Source organism: Acanthopagrus latus, chromosome 8 (assembly GCF_904848185.1).
Source record: "Acanthopagrus latus isolate v.2019 chromosome 8, fAcaLat1.1, whole genome shotgun sequence".
In the NCBI taxonomy this organism is placed as follows: domain Eukaryota; kingdom Metazoa; phylum Chordata; class Actinopteri; order Spariformes; family Sparidae; genus Acanthopagrus; species Acanthopagrus latus.
In genome coordinates, this window is record NC_051046.1 from 11,726,836 (window position 1) to 11,748,560 (window position 21,725).

Here is a 21,725-nt window from a genome sequence, read left to right on the forward strand (position 1 = left end):
CTGTTAAAATGTCACCGTAAAACAGAAATACTCATGCAAGTGCAAGTACAAAACTGCACTTTCTTACAGTACTTGGGGAAATGTTTTAAGTTACTGTCCACCGCTACATTTCTTAAAGCGCAATGACAAATTATTCATTAAAGTGACAACATCCTGTGCTCAGAGTGACACATTTTAATGGCTCAATTTGTAAAATGTTGTGCTTTCGTGTCAGTAAACTCCGATGTAAGGAGAGGAGAGGAGGAACCCATCTGGCCCCGTCACTTCAACCATGTCCCACCTGCTGCACATCCATATCCGTATCCCTTATACAAACAGTGGTCAGATGGTCTCGCATTCGAGACACACTGTCCTGTGTGAGTTTATCAACCACATTAGTAGGCATGGGCCAGAGATTAAGAGCTCTCAAGGAGTAATTGGGTGTGTCCTCTGCCTGTTTTCGATGCACGGCGATGCGGCTGCTATGCAAATACTCATCAAACGAGATGCAGAAATGGAGGTGTGGATCCTTTCACCACTCAGCAATCAGGCTGTCGTACATCACACATAGGCAGCCGTGTAAGTGGTGAGGGAACAATTTCCGTGTGACCTTGACTTAGTCCTGGAAAAATCCAGTCGGAAGGCAATTTAAAACAATTTCTTCAATTATTTTTCCTTCTTGTTTCCAATATGTGATGGAACATCTTGCTGCATGAAGCGGGTAGACTGAGGCTTGGGACATTATGAAATAATTGGGATAAGCTGAGGCAGTTATTAAAAACTACAGCGCAGGGCCAGCATCGCCACATTCCCGCTGGTTGTGCAATTAATCCGCGATATTAAAGTGGACGCCCATCAACCAATAACCTCTGACCTGGAATCTTTACAATGCATCCACAAGGTCTGTAATGTTTTTATTGCACTTCACCGCCTTTCAGTAGCGCTCAGCGAGCCCTGAGTAATAAGTATGCAGCTTCTCCTTACAAGCCTGCCAAATAGGAAGCTAATATTCCTTTCAATCATGTGGCCCTCTGATATCAAAGATTACAATACAATAGGATATGAGTAGAGCTGTACTGTGGATGCAAATGCTGCGAGCATTGCGATAGCGCAGCTAACAGTTTGCCTGCATTTTGTCAATAGAGCTGGGAAGGTCATTTGCTCAAAGCATCCTGCAGTGATTTCCATTTGATTATATTTTGTTTTGCGCCACGCTCTGTGCTATTTGTTCACTATTGAGAATCTTTTGCCATTTGTTAGGAGAATTCTCTGCAGACTCATTTGACCACAGCCTATTCCCAGATTTTCCCCCTCCTGCGCTCCCAGCATTGTGCCTGTCACTGATGCATCTGTCTCCACTGGTATCTATAAATACCCCCTTCTCTCCCCTTCAAAAACCTGATTCCCATTGATTTAGTGACCCATATACACATCAACACCATCCCCTCCCTTCCTCCGACACTCTTGCTCCTTCTCCCTGATGGTCCTTTTACTGTCTCCACTTCTTGATTTCCCCCTTTTTTCTCCATCATTCTCTGCCTTCAAGATCAACTTAAACTGTCCTTTTCCTCCACCTTCTCTCCTCCTCTTTGCTGGAAAGCATGAAAGACTAAGAATAGTTCACGGTAGGAGCTTAAGTCATGACACATGAAAGGGATTTGAATGAGCATTAGAACAGTGGCTGGTGCTCATTTCTGTATTTCAAAGTCTTGTCCTTGTGGTAAACTGAGCCTTGTCCTAATCTCTCGTGTGTGTAAACACTGGAGTAGATAGTCTGATGAAAGGAATCTCTCAAGGCAGAGGCACAAAATTCAATATATGAAATGTGAGTCTGGTTGAAATACGACCTGGATACGAAGACGCAGACGTATATAGAGTGTGTGTGTGTGCGTGAGTGTGTGTGCCGTTATATGAAGGTGCTGTCTAATTATGGTGCAAAACAGCTGCCTGGAAACTAATGCTATAAGCAGTGATGTTGAATACATTGCATACAACGGGGGATTAATAATGAATAAAACCCTGTCACAACATCAGTGAAACATGCTCGATTTAGGAGGGGTTTTGTAAGCCTCAAACATTTAGTGAGATCCAAAAAAAAAACCCACATTTCCTTATTCTTACTGTAAAACACATGATGAGCCACACAGATAACTGATGAGAAAGGCACATCCGTGCGCAAGCAGCATCACAGCTGCAAGGGACAGAAACTTGCACGACTGACAGTAAGATAAGCAGACACAGAGAGAGAGAGGGAGTGAGATGCGAGTGCGTGATCTACTGCCACACTGCTTCGGCTTAGCATACCATCACAGCAGGACTGACAGCTCTCCTGCGACCCCACACTGACACCTGGTGGCTCCACGAGGCAGCAAATCATCACAACACAACGGTCTCAGCTGTTCTGGTTTGCCCGAGGACCCACAATGTCGTCCTCTTCAAAACATGGTCCTGCTGTTTGGTTTTCACTGCCCTAGTACAGACCACAAAAAAAAAAGGGCAGCTTGGGTCATTTGGTATTCTGTTGGGTGACTGCTGGACCTTGAAATCTGGAAGCACATTGTTGCAGGTTAAAGGGGGAAAAAGGATGAGAGCTTAGCCTTGATAGTTAAAAAAAAAAAAATTAGATTAAAAAAATTAAGATTATGAGATAGAAAGGAAAAGCTATGTTAAAGATCTGAAATTCTGGGATTAAAAGTCTTCATTATGTGTTAACATGTCAAAATAATGAGATACAAAGCAATATTTACAAGATGAAATATGCAGGTGAAAAATAGAAGATAAAACTTCAAAACGATAAGATGAAAAGTCATTATTATGAGATACAAAGTGATGAATACAAGATAAAAATTCATATTTATGAGATAACCATAAAAATTATGAGAAGAAAAGTCAGAATTAAGGGGTAAATTTTCTACTTTTTATGGTGGGAAGTTTATTGTTGTTATTATTTATTTATTTATTTATTTAATTGGCCAAAAATGGGCTTCAATAGAAGCAGCTGCAGTGACGAGCATGGAAAAAAAATGAGAGTCGATTTTAAGGACAGTCAGTTTATTGAACAGCAAATTTTGACAGGGAACACAATATTTTATTTTTCCATTGCATTGTCAACAATATGTAGGACAACTGTGTCATTCATAAACACCCTCGTTGTCACAGAGAGACTTTGTCGATAGACAGTGGCGGGTGTGTGTGTGGGGGGGTCCTTGTTTTAAAGTGCTGTAATGCACAGTTCCTCTTGGAGGAAGACAACAGAGGTGGTGAAGAGAGTTTAGACCCCAGAAGGCCTCCAAGATCCCCGATTGCATCATACATCGCGTGATATTGTAAATGACAGTTGTGTTGTTGTGATTTTCTTCTTCTTTCTGTGTGTGTGTGTCAAGTGTGTGTCCGTGTGTGGTTTCTACTTATTGCATATCAGTGAGCTGGCTCGTGAACATTTCAGTGAGTGTGTAATGCACAGATCTTTAGATTAAAATGTAATAAACTCTTCACTATAATAATAATACATCTCATAATATCTAAGTTACATTCTTATATCTGATTCCTTTAGAATATGTATAGGCGATATACATTTTGTGATGCTGATGGCTAACATAGTAGACACCATCCTCTTATCCTGTCGTCTCAGCCGTATGGATCAAGTTTTACAGACATAGATAAACTCTCTCAGAAAGACTAAAAACGTTAATCTCAATCAACATCAGACCTTAATCCATGTCTACCAAAGCAGCAAGCTCTTTAAAAAGGACTTTCTGAGTATAATCAAATCTCTTGTGCCTAATAATCCTTTGTGCTTTCTTTGATTGTATACACTCTAAGTCATAGATTTGGTGTTTTTAGAGCTCCTCTGCATCAAGCTGCACCCCCGGCTGGAGAGTGGACGGCAGAGGAGTGTGATAGATAGAAGGAAAGAGGGGGAGAGAGCATGGGTCTGACAATCAAAGAGAAAAATACTACCGCAGTGTCACACTAACAACTACACATCAACTACAGCACTACACAGTCAGACACACGCACACGCACATACATGACCAAAGATTCACAAAGGTCAGTGAAAATTCACAGCTGTGTAAAACAAAATGACTCTGCACAACATTTTTCAAGATTCAACCAAAAACAGAAGACAAAATATGAAGGAGGGAGAAGTGGGGAGGGGGGGGGCTCAAAAATCATAACAATAATCTCAACAACAACACAAAAATAGGCATTATGATCACAGCAACAGCATACACATATGAGATGAACTGGCAATCGGATTGTTGAAAAAAAAAACTACAACAGGAATTCATAAAGACGAGCTCTTGCGAGGAGGCAGGCAGCTTTTTGTTTTGTTTTGTTTTGTTTTTTTTTCAGCTGTTCTCCTGCAGCTCAGCTTTCATCTGTCAACATGGCTGGAGGTGCCAGTCGATGTCTAGCAGTTCTTACGCCCCCCCTGACCTATGGCTTTCAGTTAAGACATCGATGACGCTGAGATATGCTAGCATGTGAGTCAGTCGGTACAGCCTTGGTCGTTAGTGCAGCGACTTCCTGAAAGAAGCACGATTCAGAAATACAGGCGTTAGATTTACAGTCTGATGTCAGCAGGTCAGTATTGGCCTCGTCCAGGGCGTGTTTCATTTTCTTTCATTTCCAGAGCAGTTTAAGTAGCGCCACAGGTCATTCACATAAAGCTAACTACATCTCTATCATCATTATATGATGCTTCATTTGGTCCCAGTTGATAAAACTGTAGGAAACGGGACGAAAAGGCCGACCAATAGCTCAGGAGAAATGGCACCTCCAAAAACCATCCTACATCTACACTAGTGTTCCCGTTGCATACAAAAAAACTCATCAGTATGCTGCATTTAAGTTCAAATAACGCTTTTTGCATTAAAAGAAGTTTCTTCATTTGATATGTCCACATCATTGTAACATAAAAATTACCACAATATGGATCGATGGGGGGGGGGGGGGCTGGAGAGGTAGGTGTGCAAATAAGCCATCATGTACAAAACAAACAATAAATCCTAAAACATAAAGTTCATATCATCTGCGTATGTACAATATAGATAAGGTGGACACTTTGACACAGAGAAAACAACACAAATATATAGTGCTATACTGCCTATAGAAAGGAATATTGATAAATAGACCTCACTCCCACAAATGATAATACGTTGAAGAGTTGCACAGTGCAACAGTACAACTGACGAGCTGCTTGAACAGCGGGAGCGAGGAAGGAATGTGATTGGATTGCACACATCAAAGTCACCTTGATCTCCGGCGAGATAAACCAATGGCAGGGCTTCAGTGTTGTGATGCATAATCGAGATACGACGGGGCTGCTTTTCTCTCGCAGCTTAAAGCAAACAAAACCTCTAAAGCAAACAAGCAGAGATGTTTGGTAAAACTCATAAAACACTGAAACCCCTTGAGTCCTCCGATAGAGAGGTGTTTTTCATTAGCTCTTTGGGTCCTGCCACTGGATTCAAGTTCGGATAATGAATTCAAATCATGTAAACAATAATAATCGTGCCTGGATCTGAGGGGTATGAGCTGCTCCAGCTGAGATCTCACTGGCTCCACAATGGATGACTGTACTCGCGAGGCCACAGCATATGACGCCTGACAGTTTGTGAGCGTAATTACGGAGTATCTACGACTAATCTGCCGCGCTATTAAAATTACTTTCAGCCCATTAAGTGTTCACAGCTTATGCTTTTATCTGAATCACACGGGGCTGCACTGCTCTCTGTGGACCGAAAAGTTAAAGAGTGCCGTAGTTTTGGCCACAATCAAATCAGTGATGTCACAGCAGGAGTTTGCCATCATTCGTCGGAGGCAAAAACCCCTGCTGTGACATCACTGATTGGGGTGTGGCCACGAGGTACAACGCGCTTGACCCTTTGAGGGATGCTTAGAAGCAGTTTTTTTTGTAGATTCTGCGTTGATGTTTAACAGTGTGTACATGCTGTGCGGAAGTGCATAATGCCCAAATGTTGTCTCTTCAGTGTAGTGAGTGAAACACGAGATGTCTTTCCTTGCAAAACAGTCGAACCATTGTGGTAGCGCTAAATATCAGATGGAGCCTGATCTACTTAAAAAGCCAAGGCAATCAAAGTCTGCTCGGAGATGAATGGCTGAGTTCATTACAACCACTTACGGGAAGGGATGTGGCTTCTCAGGAAAGATCACAGGGGGTGTGCTGCCTCCAAAGCAACACATTCCCTGGGTCTTTGTCTGAAACACAGGCAGATGTTTTGCTATAATTCTACGTATTGTGTCCTTTAAGACTTCAGGGGGAATTCTATAAATTGCATTTTTAGTAAATCTCCTGGCAGATCTAATGTTCTTAAATATCAAATTTAAGTATGTGCATTTGATTTAGCTAGTTACAGTTTAAAAATCAGAATGACTTATTTAGTACACAATTATAAATCAGGTACTGTAGGGCTGGCAGAGCTGCAGCAACCAAGGGCAGTACATCTACTTTGAAATTCAACAATCATATTGAAAAAAAAAAAGTGTAATCATAAGCAATATTCCTTTTGAAACTGATATCTGTGGCTTCATTTCCAGAGAGCGAGCTGAGCATGCCGACTGGAATTTTTGTGCGCCACCACAGGCAGCTTGGCAAAACAAAGGCTCCCTCCGAAACTATTTTCAACATTCAACACAACAAATTTAAAACAAAATGTACTGGTTGGTCACGCTTCGACCCGTCAAAAAAAACTTCCTTCACAATGAGATGAATCCTCACACATTTGGTGTGATGCATTATGGGAGGGAAAGGCAGAATAGGAGGCGCTTCTTCTTAGTTGTCTTTTTTAGGCAAGAAGCTGAGGATGAATTCACCCACGCCCAGGAAGTACACCACCTGGGCGATGCCAAACAGAGGCGCGATGACCAAGGCTCGACAGTAGGCTCCCTTCAGGAAGGCTGATGGACCCTCATTACGCAGGATTTTCCTAGAGAGGGAAGAGAGGCTCATTAAAACATACAGCCAAGACGAGTTATGCGTCAGTAGATATGGTGTTGGCAGTCCTTTATTTCAACTGTCAAGTACTTCTCTCAGCTGAGGGAGCACAAAGACAACATCCAATATACGACCCAATTTGTCCACTTTTACATTCCTTCTGGAGCCGTTATTTTCTAGTGTTGTAAGAATCAATAGTATAAATCCAGCAGGGATGGATGTAACTAGTTACAGCTACTCAAATTACTATAATTAAGTCATTTGTTCAGCAGTCATAATTGAACAATGAGTACAATTCATTATTTAATTTGATTTAATTAATCTCTAAACTTTTCATCTGCATTGTTGTAGCCAATAAGGCTTTTTGAGCACGAACAGGCTGATGAAAATCCTGACATACAGACAAAAACAAACAACTCTAGTTTTGAGAGGTGACCACAACCACTGAGCAGAACAGAGCAGGAGTTGGGGGCCTGCTATTGATAAAGCAATATACATCAAGGGTTAAAAGTAATTAACACTCTGAGTAGTGTTTGAGAAGAACACTTTGTATTTTTGCTTTAATATTATTTTAATACCAGTGGTTTTACTTGAAACTGAGTAATATTTCAGGAATGTAATGCACTCACTGGTACTTTCACCACTGTGTATATGACTTAATTATAGCTTGATACCGCCCTTGTGAATTTGGGGTGTCAATGATGAGTCATGTATTGATTCATTTAACTTACTGAGGGGGTATCTTACTTACAAATACTTGCTTATGAAATATATCACCATGAAATACAAACTATTGGCATGAGAAAATGTATTTAATCTAAATATCAGTAACTTGTCATTTATAAAAAAACAAAAAGACTCTTTTAGTAACCTTAATATGGGCTGTGTTTTGAATAAGAAGATTACTGGTTGCTCTGTTTAAGACAATGTGCAGTAGAAGAGAATTCTGTCGGCAGCTCTGGGAAAACGGGAAAAGAGTACTTCAAAAACCAGAGGCAATCCGGGCACACTGAATAAGAACAAAAGCATCAAAAACCAGGAAGGAAATACTGAAATAAGTGTATTATTGTAACTTAATAATTTATAGGCCAGTCATTAAAAAAAGCAATATGTTTTCATCAGTGCTTTTTAATAATTTCTCACTCATTTTTCATATTTTTTCTCATTTGGAGTGCTTCGGTTGCCTCTAGTATTCGATGGGTTTGGAATTTGTTGGGTCAGCAGCTGAATCACATTAGATTTGAGCTCTGCAATTAAAGTGAAGTCATTATTTTGTATTATTCATTTTGTCATTGAAGTAACTTGGTGTTTCCTTTATCTGTTCTTTTAACTCCAAATATAGACTAGTCTGATTTTGCATTAAACACAAATAAAAAAAACATTTTTTAAACGGGAAAGTTAAATACTTTATACATTATTAATTATTAACTGATAATAGATTAAGGCAGTTGATTAATAATGAATCAATTGTATAATTTTCCTTGTCTTTTGTTGAGGTTCTCTTTAAAAAAATGTTGACTTGATGTGACTACAAACACAATCTTTCACATGCTGCAGCAGCACAGACATAATGAGGTCACCTGATACAGTCAGTCACTCCACTGTACGTGTCTTCTGTGCTTCCTCGGTTCAGCGACTGCAGTCTAGTCTTTATCACTGCAACACACAGAGAGCTCAGGTGAATATATAACATCAAACCAACGGTGCACACATCACCCTAACAATGTCCCACTGCTCACCATCAACGGGGTTGACAGCAACAGCCGCTGTGCTCCCTGCGAGGCAGCCGGACATAAACGACACGTAGAAAGGAGCGGGACCCTCTACGCCTCTCTTGCCCAGGTTGTTCAGGTTGGCAAACAGGGGGAAATAAATGATGGAGAAAGGAACGTCCCTACAAAAAAGAGAGAAAAAAGATGGTTGATCCCAGTGAGCCTCATTACAGTTGGCTTGTAAAACTTCCACCTAGTTGCCAGACATGTTTTACCTGAGCAGTGTGGCACCGAGGCCTTTATAGAGCCCAGCGATGCCCTTTTCCCTCAGTAATTCTCTGGTGAGCTGCATGGCTGTTGGGGACTTGGTCTCCACAGTGCCTGCTGGCACCGTCTCTGGCATCAGCTTCCTCTGAGCAGCTGCAGACGCAACATTAATAACAGCAAGAGTTACACAATTTTAAGAACAGGTATACAGGCAGACATTTTGAATTCATAACACTCAAAAGGCAGCAGAAGGAAGCTGTTGTAATATTTTACAAGACCACATGAGGTCACTGTTTATCCTCTGCACTCCATTCTTTGCTAAATCACCATCTGGATTTCATTTCCTCTTACCAATTCTTCCAGCATCTTGGAGCTGGATTTTCAACATCTCCATAGGAGTTGTGACAATAACCTGCAACAAGACAAGAAATAAAAGCGTCAGGTAACAATGTCAAGATATGCACAGTATGAACAAATCGGCTAATTCACCATGTGAAAGTGAATTTGAAACGTGTCCAGTATAAATCTTCTAGCATCGGTTAGCTAAATGTCAACACTTGTTTTCCTCTCTAATCCACACAGTAGTAACTAGTTAACTGGATTAAGGGTGAGATAGCCATGTTCTCAGCCGCAATCTTAATCCAAGGTCTGCTACACTTAATCTAATCATGCTCCTTGGGCTTGAAGCCTTTGCCCTCATTGACAACAGGCGTTTCCCTCTGACTCACTCACTCAGCGCACATGGCCAAGCATTCTTACAACGTCTTATCTGATCACTCAAATCTAGCTGTGAGTGCATCGCCAACTAACGGTACAGCGATTAAAAATCATTCATGAAAAAGGTACTTCGGAGGTCGAGCTCAGATAACAGAGAACAATCGGCAAATGCAAAGTGCGAGCGTGTTTCCACCTCTCCTTCAGATGTGGTCGTGGCTAATTCTGGCTGCAGGCAGAGACAAATGAGGCGATGGCTGAGCACGTTAGCAGCGCTAAAGGCAGCGGTTCCAGATGGAGCACAGGAGGATGCAATTAAAGCAGCACCTCACTTACTCACTCACCTGGCATGTACCTGCCCCGCAACCAGCCATCATCTCTTTGAGCAGAGTGAGCTTTCTGGAAAAAGAAGAAGAAAAGAGAGGTTGGATCAAAGCATGCAAGACACTAACGGTGTGAAAGAAAGACAACTTTATTTCTAGAAAAAAGAGTTGTCACCACCTGCATTGCTGATGCTAATCTTTGTCTTCCATATCAACATGTCAGGCACAAGGGCGGATTAATAATTCACGAGGTGAGCGGCTGGCCCAGACAAGTCAATCATTCATCAGCCTGCATGTTTGTCACCATAGAGATAGATGCCCCAGAAACCCACGGGTTTATCTTTGCAGACAGTGCTGACAGGGGGACAATGGGCGCTTGATTTCAGCAACACCAGACGACGGCTGCTAATGTTTGACATGACATGCCATTGTGTGTGTTAATTAGGGGTGCACCTGTTGTGATATTCTAGGACAATACAGATGATTAAAATAACAATTTGACCAATAGCCGATGCCAACACCAATGTCTTGTTTTTGGTTTGTCTATTGTTGTTTTTGGTCTTTGTTCTGATTTATTGACCTTCTGTGACGGGAAACAAAGACATCTTCATCATAACAAAAACTGTTCTAAAGTCATTCAGCTCCCCTTTAAACCTCTTCTGAAGAGCACAAAGTTGAATGTTAACTGCAGCATTACTAGCGAGAAATTTCTTGATACCAATCTGACCATCTACGCTGGTTATGCTTTTCCTTCGATGATCCATTCCTCGTCCATCAGCTAGGATGTCGGGTTATATGTGTAAGTAAACACACCAGTGAATCAGAGTGTGAATGAGAGGAGTGTGTTTGTGTAAGTCTGAATGTCAGTGCTTAATGCCTCACCCATCCTTGGAGAGGTGATGCCTGAAGAAGTCGTTGGCAGCCAATTTGATGGCTTTCTCCGGCGTGACGAGTGTCAAGTTCACTGCCGCACCTGGGAGGAAAAAAAAAAAGGACAAAGAGGAAGAAAAGAAAAGAAAAAAAACAGACAGACAGACCTTAAAGTTTAATAGTCTCTGAATTAAATCAATATGACCTGAGGTTCAGTTAGCTTTGCACAGAAATGGTCGATAGAAATTTCCTTCTGAGGAATACTTTTTACTTTCATAATTTGAGTCCATTTTCAGAGCCTGTACAAGTTAAAAACTTACCTCGGTACATCCCAAAATACCCCTCCGACCGGATGGTCTTAATAAGGCAATCTGACCTGAAACACAAATACAAAAGGTGGTGTGTTTGCTTGAGAATCTGATGACGACCTGAGTGATACTACAGGAAGTAAGCCCTGACAATGAGATGTTAAATCCAGAAATCTCTTACATGCTGGTGTAAAGGCGAGATCCATTTTGCTGGTTTTGCAAGCGAGTCTTGGCCAGGTCAATGGGAAACACACAGGTCACTCCAATTAGGCCAGCGATCCCCCCATTGATCAATTTGGCAGGCAAACTGGATGAAGGTGACCACCACAGAGGAAGAGACAAGAAATATGAAATATGACAGGCGGATAGATGAAACTAAGGCCACAGTGCTGCTGTTTGTGGTCATACTACATTCAGCCTTACCTGATCTGCTTGTCAGCCATTTATGTCAAGCCCTGGCCGGTCAAAGTGTCAATCTGTGTGTTAGCTAGACACTCGGTAGGTTGTCCTTGTTTTCTGCTGTTTGGTTACAGTAGTGGGTTGTGGTCCAAGTGTGGATTATGTAGTCTGATAAGGCTTTGTCCACTTGTCTCCTTTCAGTTACTGTTAGTTGAATTTAGGGGATATCTGTAATGAAACAGGAAAGGACCTGATTAGATTAAACACTCTCTCCTAACAGAAACAGTCCAACAAAACAGAGGATCAGTACATTTTAATAGTTCATTAATACACTTGTTTTTACACCAGAGCTGCAGAAACTGCAAAAACTAGTTCTACCCCCCAAAATCTAGATCAGCAATCGTTTTTATCATCAGTTATTAATTGCTCTACATATGTCTATCACAGCTTCCTGAAGCCCAAGGTGCTGTGGCTAAATCGCTTGTCTCTTTACATTATGTTCACCTCATTCAGCAGACTCTTCTGTCCGAAGGAATAAGAACTAAAGTCATCAAATTTAGACATGCAGCCCTCCTTTAGAAACAGCTAAAAGTGCTGCAGAGGGCTGCCTCTTAAGTGAGGTGTCAGATGGAGGTGCTACCGCGAGGTGTTGATGTGCAATATGATTCTCAAACCACAGCAGAAGCTGCTGTACTGACTGCAGTGAGGAGTCCTTTCTACCACCGCGCAACCCACAAATTATTAAGCAAAGATACTGGCATTGAAAGGAGAGATGCAGTTCTGGTAATCTGATTTTACGAGAATTATTTAATGATGAAAACGTGGCCATGAAGCAGAACATTGAGGAGGTTGCCTTTTTTGTAGAACAAGCGTGTAAGTTTCTGCAGTGATGGTCGGGGGCTGTATGGCATTAAGAAGAACTTCCTGACTTTTTGGGAAGACATTTTAATCAGAGGAGAAAGATCTTCCTAGCTACTGCCCTCAGCCACAGATGGGCTGGCAAGTCAGCAACAGTTAGTCTTGGCATGGCATCACTTGCTAACAACACACTGACAAAATCCTCACATGTTAGTTGGGCAACTGAAGCTGAGCTCAGTTAAAATAAGCGACTCATGATATACCACAGATGAATGTGAGAGCCTCAACACAGCAAAGAAAAAAGCTCTTTAAAAGGTCAGAAAAATTTAATCCAACAGCACGCCGAAGGGCAAATATTCAGAAGAAAAGCAGCAAATCCTCACAACTGAGAATGAAGGAAGTAAAGGTATTACTCATAAACGTTCACACTTTCACTCCCTAAATAAGGACAATGACACAGGACACATTTCCATATTTGACTATGACGCAGCATAATTTGGCAATATTTCTAACAGCTCCTTGAAAAAGAGCTTTACCAATCACTGTAGAGGGATTATGTTCTGCAAACAGATCCACAACCAGCTGCAACAACTGTGGGTCATGCGTGTCCTTGAAACGCTCATGTTTTATGCATAAGCTGCGTCACTGTGATGCCGGAGTCATACAGGAGATCTTCTGTATGCTATAGGATTCGTCTTTGAGCAAACAGATGTGATACATCGAACGTGGCCAAGATGCTCCCTATTTTTGGTACAGTTTGCCCTCATTGTGAAAAGATGCTGCTTCCCATTTCCCCCTTTCATTCTCTCCACCCCCTCCATCCACCAATCACAACCAGCCCACAATCCCCCCCCCCCAGTCACGAGTCACGAGTCACGACTCACAAACACAGCTTTTCCGTCTCACATCTGTGCTGACTTGTGGCTTTTCTTTTATGAAACGCAACTGCGTGCACACGTATGCATCGCTAATTCCTCAGATTCCTTTTGAGAGGGACTGCACGGCCTCTATGGATGTTTGGGTTTCTGATGATAACTGTATCCCCGGCATGAATGCGCCTGTGGTCTGGTTTGTTTGGTTTGGATGGGGACTTGAGGCCCTCACTGGCTGCTCCAGAGGTGGAGGAGGGAGGAGGAGAGGGGGAGTCAGACCAGGTCAGCGAGCCGCCTCTGTGGTCTCTGTTGGTTGGGTGTTCTCCTCTCACCTCCCCGGAGCTTCACACAGCCCTCCTCTGTCGCTTTTATCCCTCTAACTGTTTATCGACCTCAGCGTTTTCTCACCCAGCAGCCCACCATCTCACGTGGTACTTTTGTTTCCCTATTTCCTGTCACTGACTTCCTTAACATGGTGTTAACGCCACAGTCAGCATAATGATTTCCCTTCATTTTCACAGGAGACTATGCTCTGTTGGTAAAAAATAAATAAATAAATAAATAAATGTATCTCTGTTAAAGAGCACTGCAGTCCTACATGAGTCACCCATCAAACTGGCATCTCCCTCATTCTTTTTTTACCGCGTTGCTCGTCCACTTCACTTCATCCACACCATATAACTGAGTCTGCAGCAGGACATTTATTTGACCCACAGTCACAGCCTGGCTGTACTGTCTTGTCAGGACAATTGGGAGTCTGTACGGAAACAACTGGCCTCAGTGTGCAGAGTCTGCAGCACAGTCTCATCTCTCATCAAGGAAGTCTCCGAGGAATTCCTTTTATTCCAAAAGCACAAAAAAAAAAAAAAAAAACCTCTCAGGACACTGCAGGGGATCTGGTATTTTATTCTCTCCAGACTCAAATATAGTTGAGTATAGTTGTTGATACACTAATTTCAAATATAGACATTTTCATCAACGCATGCAGCCGCTCTAAACAGATTCCTGACAATTTGACTTACTGGAGTCATTGCTCTCTCTATGAACTTAATTTACGCAGACTGAAAAGAATTTAGTGAGGTATCATATTCTTCCTTTCAACAGTTTGATGCCAGTTTTTGCCAGTTTCACACTGGAATCATAGCATGCACGAACATGTACAAGCTGCAGTCACTTCTTATATCCAGTTTTTCATCTCTGTTCATAGACAGAATAGACAGGCTAAGTCCCAACCATTCCAGTGTCCCCCATGGGATTTAATTTTGGAAACAACGTCTTAAATTGAAAAGCATTCACAACATTCAACCTATGCTGAAATCATATCTTGAGTTAATCTGTGAATACCACCCTTAGCCCAGACTAAACCATTAAAGAGAGGTTACTTCTGACAAGACCCAATAAAGTAGTCAATAAAACACCTTGTAAAGTGACTGAAAACTTCTTAATCAAAACTATCCAACCTCAACTGACTTCTAACATCTCTCTCCTACATTCACACAGAGGTCATATTTTGAGTTTGTCCCACTAGGCCAGATAAGCACTGATGAGTAAACAATACACAGGGTGATTGTGCAACTTCGGCTGCCATGCAGAACTTTTAACATAACTCAACCCCCGAAAACAACTATAGGACACACTTGATTAAAGAGCTGCTTCAGAGTCCGGGCACCGACAGATAACAGCTCTGTTTTTGACCCTTGTTCATCATAGCAACTTGAGCAATGAGGCAATAAACACTGTTTAACTGACAAGGACACTTCCGTTAAACATTGTCAGTGACACAGCAGGAGATCTTCTTTTGTGAGTTGTCATGATATTAAATGAACTTTTCCTGTAGACTTATATTGTGTAACAAAGACAATGAACATAAATACCATACTCAATTACTTGAATTGATGATGATTATGACACAATAAAACATAACACTAATTATTACACAATAGGTTGGTTATTATGTAATTTAAGTGTCATATAGTTGAGGTAATATGTAGAAGAATACGATGAGTAAAACGATCGTAACACATGCTCATAAATCTCTCTGGAAGCAAGTCCAACTTAGCATCAATCATTTCCGGTGCAATTTTAGCCAATTTAGATTTAAGACTTGTACTGAGATAATTGCTGGTGACAAATGGCATGGTAAAGGCATAATTTTCTACCATTCTTTAACCATTGTAAGCATATTTGAATAAAATAAGAAACAGGGAAGATGAGAATCTTTACTGTCCAAAAATCCACAACATACATGTAACCAGTGGCTCAGACTAATCTGCTCTGTCTCAATCGCAAGAGACTCACAAAAGGATAAATATATAATACTGCAGCTACTGACAATCTGGAGACAAATCCAAGCCAGATCATTTCCTAGGCAAAACTCCATGCAAATTCCTTTCATTCAAATCAACCAGAGAAAAAAAATGTACCTTATCCATGACAGCTCCTGGACTACCTCCCTGTCCTCGAGTGCCAAACTGAGTAAAGGTCTTGCTGACTAACAGCCATGAGTTTGGTGTTTGACAGGAGGAAGTGACGGGCTGTGTAGGTCAGCAGTCCCTTCACGTGACTTTGGCTATTTTGAAAAGACATCAAAGAACAGAAAAATAACACAGCCCCTTCCTCATTAGCTTAGAGCAGGCTGTTGTTATCAGTCCATCTGTCTCACATGAACTGGTCTGATTAACTCGCTGTGAGCTCTAAGCCACCAACAGAGGAGCTGCACCAAGGAGTGTGTTCCTGCAATCCTCCATCAGATGTCAAGTACTCTTCTGAGCTGCAAGAGCACAAAGGCCACATCAAGTATACGACCCCGATTTGTCCACTTTTACTTCCTTCTGGAGCCATTTTTTAGTATTCATCAAAAAGTATTAATTTGTTGGCAGGATTTTAGTCTACAGCAAAGCCCCTGTGAGCTGCTATTACATGACTTACTTCAAGCTTGATACTTGTACTTCAGGGCTGATTGATTAAAAATGTATGAAGCAACAATCAGAGATGGCCATAAATTAAGTAAAATACCAAATACTGGTATGAGAAAATATTATATATTCATATTATATATATTTACATTTACTTAAAATGCAAGCACAGCTGAAGCGACATACTGTTGATGATTATCATACTGTCTACATTTGCTTGTATAAGATATTGAATTCTACCATATTAGCATTCATTAAAAGAATAATATTTCAAGTTTATATCAAGTTTTATGTCTGTCATGACATAATATTTTATGAAACTATAATAGAGCATTTGTTCAACCAAGAAACCCATCTGTTTTAACTCAGTTAAGTGTCATTAACTGAAATTAATAATTATAATGGGGCCCGCAGGCCAAAGATGGCCCACTGTAGGGTTCGATTTGGCCTGCTAGATGTTTCCAGCAAATATATACAAGTATAAGATTAAACCAACTACAATATCATTGGGGTTTTTTATGTGAGGTAAAACACTCTTTAAATAAGTAGGATGCCTTGATATTCACTATTTTTCCACAGTAAACATGGTAGGAGGGGTGACACAGGAGTGTGCAGGAATTCAGACAATTTAGGTATTCGTAGTGCCATTTTGTGTCTTAATATTACAGTTCAATAGGTGTTTGCTTTGTGGCCCATGATTCACCCTTAGGTTTGAGTTGTGGCCCTCGTAGGGAAAAAGAACATAACATAACATTTATCCTTTTAGTGGCCTCAGTATGGCGTGGATTTTGGGGCCAGTGGTTGAAAAGCGACAGACGGGAGCTTCAATTAAAATGAAGTCATTATTTTGAGTTAATTAATTTATCGTCCAAGTAACTTGGTGTTTACTTTATCTGTTATTTGACCTCCCAATGTAGCCTAATCTAACATAGATCAAGTTAATGTTTAAAATACTTTGCAAATGGAAAAAATGTCCAACGCATTCCATATATTATAAACGATTAATAAATAATCGATTGTGAAGGCAGTCAACTATCACTTAAGGAAACTGTTTTAAATTTGCCTCTCTGCTGTGAATGTTTGTTGCATCGATTATTTCTAAAAGGACCAGGTTTAAAATAGTTCTCAGCATTGACAGATGTCTTTCTACAGTTCTTCACTGTAAATCTGACAGCTGCTGTGATGCTGTTATCGTGCTTTTTTCAGATACTGGTTTATAGCATGCAGTCTATTTTTGGACATATACAGCACTGCGGAAACAAGGGATGAAATTTGTGGTGTCACAGATAAATCTGATTACTATTCCCTCTTCCTTCCAGCATCAGGATTATAAACCTAATACCTACTTATGAAAGCTCTCTGGCAATCTCCATTTACAACCAGTGGAGTGGGTGTTATGATCCAGGCACAGCGGATGCATTTCCACTACAGGTCCTCTATAGCTGAGTTTCATGTTGCAGCTATTAAACCTGGACAGTGACGCATTGTTGTATTCACCTGCTGTGGATCAGAAATGAGAGTTCAACTTTCAGGCAGCCAAAATGCCCATCCATGCAGAGAGGTGGTGTTGTGTTTAGTCCCTCCTGACACCACAGGTATCCCTGGTGGCCCAGTTTCTAAAGTCACCTGGGGCTTTTCTCTTGTAGTGTGTCTGTTTTGCCTCCCTCTCAGCTTTCCTACTTCCTTGATAGGCAAATAATAATGCCACTGTGTGCTGACTTTCCTTAGACAGAATGCCAGCATTGAAGCATCTGGTTACGGATTACAGTAAGGCCCTGAATGGCCTAAAGGACTCTCTCATACAACAGCACAGCATCTTCCCACCAGCATTTCCATTCGGTGCACACATACATTACCAGTGACATTTAGCTGTCCTTGGCTTTGGGATGTTAGCTTTCTTTCAGTGATGGCTATATGTGTGTAGCCCTGCATGCAGATTACATTCATATTTAAGGCAGTTTTGTTGTTCTATTGAATGAAAGCCTAAAAGGTACACCAGTACCACTGGAAAGCATAGGATGTCACCCTACACGCAGGAATGACTCACCTCATCAATTATTTCAAGGCAACTGCTTGGCCTCAACATTACTGATCCAACGCACTGGTCACGATGGAAGAAAGTTACTTCTTTTAAAAGCATGCATTGCAGCAAGTTTTGCACATCCACCTGACTTCTTGCTCAGCAGTAATGTTCACTTATGTGTGCATTCTGGGAGTCTGAGCAGAGATGAGAGGACACATAGAAAAGCAAGGTGCTCCAAGGATGAGTTCAATCATTATCTATTCACTTTCATGCTGATGGAAAGTCAGGTGAAGATTTGTAGTCCACAACACATTTCTGGAGCTTCACAGCAAAACAGCAATGCAGCATTCTCATACTATAAAGAACTGACTAGGGCTGCAGCAACATACCGTTGAAAACTATGAAAACTGATGGTTTTGATACCTTGCACTTATATTTGTTTAACTACAGTATCTTGAAGTTTATATCAAGTTTCGTGTCTATCAGGAGATAATATTTTAGGAACTTAAATGTTTTCTTGGTTTGTTCCACCAAAAAAACATTCTGCGTTCATTCCTTTAACACTAATAATTGTGTATTATAATCTGATACTGTGAAAGGTTTTTTTGACAGCTATCGCACAGTGATGATTTCGTACTGTTGCAACTGACTTATTTTAAAATGTAAAATGAATCAATAAATAAAGGTGGTGCTATCCAAGTTTTTGGCAACCGGGAGTTCCCCAGTTGATTTGAAAAGACGTTATATACACCCTTAACAAGCTTGTGCCCGTGCAGCTTTAAAAAGGGCATAAATAAAATATTTTTAAATCAATATGGGTTCTCAGGGTTTCTTCACTTGACTTTGCATCAGCATGCAGATAATCAGCAGATAATAACCAAATTATTGTTTTTGGGTGAACTTATCCTTTAAAGCAACTTTTTATGAACTCCCAAAAACTCCTAAAGCAATGAGTAGCTTATGACTATATTTTTATTATTTGGTAAGTTTATGCTTCAAAATGGAAAAGGCCTCAGACAAGACACTCAGCAGTAATAAGGAATTACGCTACTCAAAGTTAGGGATATTTTGATATTTTAGTGTTGCACTTGATTGTTTATTCTGTGACTGAATCTGAATTTTCAGTCCCAAAAATGTGACACATTTAATTTGACTTTTATTGCATAACCATGCACATCAACATATGCACCCATATCCCAACTATTTTTTAGTAATGTAATTAAAAAGGTGATTATGAGCACTACCTAGGACTACATACCATATTTACTGTTTTTATCGTGTTCTTGTCGTTTTTGTTCTTTATCCTGTAATTTTGTTGCTGCACCAAACAGAGTGGCACTCTTAATTTAGTTGTATGCTGAGTTTAAATTACAATAAAGGCATTCTGATTCTGCTAAATCTTGTAATATGTCTGAGTACTTCTCCCACCACTGGTAATTATACAGAGGAATCTACTGAAGTGGTTTACAACACAAGCACTCAATACTTTAAACTTCACATTAAACTTGAGTTTAGCAGTATGTGACAGTTCATTTGACTTTCATGGCAGTTTCATGCACTTGCATATGCCCCGATATCCCAACATCCCTAACTCATGTTGTGAGCAGAGTATTTCATTCCTTCTTTTCCTCCTGTACTAATGAGTGACAGCATGTTACCGTTTAGCCAGACTCTGCATGACTCTCCTCTACCAATGAGAGAGGAGGTGGGTACAGTTTAAGTGGGTTTGCCCTCCACTACCAACATCCCAGCCCACATGATAATCACACCGTCACTGCTGAGCGGAAGCCGGCAGAGGGCGGCCGCAGTGGCCCCCTTCAGGTCCGGGAGAAATTCGGTGACTGGTCCGGTAACATCCATAACCAAGCGGACTAACGCGTCCATAAAAAAACACGAGCTGTGACATAACACGTTCAGCTCTGACAACTTCACCATGAATAACTGTTGGACTAGCCCTCTGTCCAACGGCTGGTCTGTTTTATGGAAAAAATATGAGATATTAACCGGCGTATAACGGCCCCCTGCGTCGCCGTTATTCGTGACCCATACCGTTAACGCCGACAGTGTACTAGCTAGAAATTCAATCGGCCTGCCGTGAACGTTACATCTCTGAACCCGCCATATGTTAAAATATAAGGTTTGCCACATAACGGGAAAATGATCCACAGCCTCACACATCGAAGCGACAACCTCTCTCTCTCTCACACACACACACACACACGGAACAACCACAACCCAGAATTAAATCAAGCTAGCTCTGCACGTTACCTCTGTTTGTTAGATAGACATGTATATTAACGTGCCGTCCACACGTTATTCCCCCAGGTACGTTTTTTTTTTTTTCTTAAACGGCTGTGAGCAAATACACACATTTTGTTACTGAGGACACCAACAAGACAGTGAACTGTCCACATCTACATACCACATAGAGCCGTGTCCTTTTATCTGTCCCGGTGTGGCTGCTGAGGTGGGAAAATCAAAGCTTGTTGTCACTCTGTATCTTTGGCTGACACACCGACGATAGCTAACCTACCGGCGTTACTAGCATTTGAGTCCAGCAGCGGAGGGAGGTAAGAGGAGGTGGGAGTGAAAGCAGGCAGGGAGGGAGGGAGGCAGGCAGGGGGAGCAGCCTAGCTGGCGATGGAGGAGGAATAAAAAAAAAACAGCAAAGGGATTTAAAAGGGTCCTCTAGTGGTATGTAGTAGAAATGCAGACACATATTTTATCTGCAGGTGTAGGGGGGTGGGGGACAGCGTCATCACGATGACGACGACGCAACCCAATGACCTTGAACGTAAAAATAGAAGAAGGAAAAAAAATGGCTACAGTTGAGATATTGGGGATGAGAAGCAGCATGCAGCAATAAACATGCCTGAAAACAACCGGTGACTCACTGTGGGACAGTGGGAGAGGCAGCAATACTGGAGGTGAGACTAAACACCTAAAGCATGTTTCTCATGTTCTCCAGATCTTCAATATATAAACACGTGTAACAATGTAGCAAATGTTTTACTGGAAAAGTGGTTAAACTGACAAAAACTGTGATAAAAGGAGTGCAAACTAAAACAAACAGAATTCAACAGAATGCATTTCCCCCCTTAGCAAAATGACTAAAATGTATCCCTCTTGTTGGTAAAGTAACAAAATACATCCTCTTGTTAAATTGCCATTCCCACTTGTCCATTCCCTAGTAGCAGAAAGAGTAGTTTAGGTTTAGTCTGCTTGACTCATTGATCCTCTTTCTGACTGATATTTTAGCATAGCTCTGAAACCAGAAGAATAACGAGTCTGTTCGCTCATTGCAACTGAATAAAATGAAGCACATCTACCCACCTGTTAAAAAATGAACAAATCGCCTATTGAAAAAGTATTAACATACACATAAGAACCAAAATTGGAAATACCATACATGAAGGTCTATGATCAACTTGTTGTCCGTTGGTCTGAGGAGTGAAGGAGTGAACTACTCGTAGTAGAAAGCTTTGTAGACGTATACATTAACCAGGAGGATGCTGATAAGAGAT

General features: G+C 41.1%; 1 protein-coding gene across 4 annotated transcripts; it reads right to left on the bottom strand.

Moving 5' to 3' along the window:
- Nucleotides 1–5,791: 5,791 nt before the first annotated feature.
- On the bottom strand, nt 5,792–21,713 carry slc25a22a (solute carrier family 25 member 22a). Of its 4 annotated transcripts, none has more exons than XM_037107452.1 (11): nt 20,624–20,953; nt 11,558–11,761; nt 11,316–11,441; nt 11,147–11,202; nt 10,839–10,929; nt 9,978–10,032; nt 9,271–9,331; nt 8,928–9,072; nt 8,680–8,834; nt 8,521–8,596; nt 5,792–6,932 (listed from the first exon to the last, which is right to left on the bottom strand). In XM_037107452.1, the coding sequence occupies exons 2-11, from the start codon at nt 11,575–11,577 to the stop codon at nt 6,779–6,781; spliced, it is 939 nt and encodes a 312-aa protein (XP_036963347.1). In that variant the 5' UTR covers nt 11,578–11,761; nt 20,624–20,953; the 3' UTR covers nt 5,792–6,778. The 4 variants fall into 4 exon arrangements, with proteins under 4 accessions (XP_036963347.1, XP_036963348.1, XP_036963350.1 ...); XM_037107453.1 differs by lacking the exon at nt 20,624–20,953 and adding an exon at nt 21,606–21,713 and having other exon boundaries at nt 6,779–6,932; XM_037107455.1 differs by lacking the exon at nt 20,624–20,953 and adding an exon at nt 21,611–21,708 and having other exon boundaries at nt 6,779–6,932.
- Between the last annotated feature and the right edge of the window lie 12 nt (nt 21,714–21,725).

Bases quoted from the DNA above. Each gene is read 5' to 3' on its own strand.
- slc25a22a (XM_037107452.1), bottom strand. From the start codon at position 11,577: ATGGCTGACAAGCAGATCAG. The intron at 11,203-11,315 runs GTAAGAGATTTC...TTTGTGTTTCAG, and splicing joins TCTCGCCTTTACACCAGCAT to GTCAGATTGCCTTATTAAGA. The intron at 10,930-11,146 runs GTAAGTTTTTAA...TTTTCCTCCCAG, and splicing joins GTATTTTGGGATGTACCGAG to GTGCGGCAGTGAACTTGACA.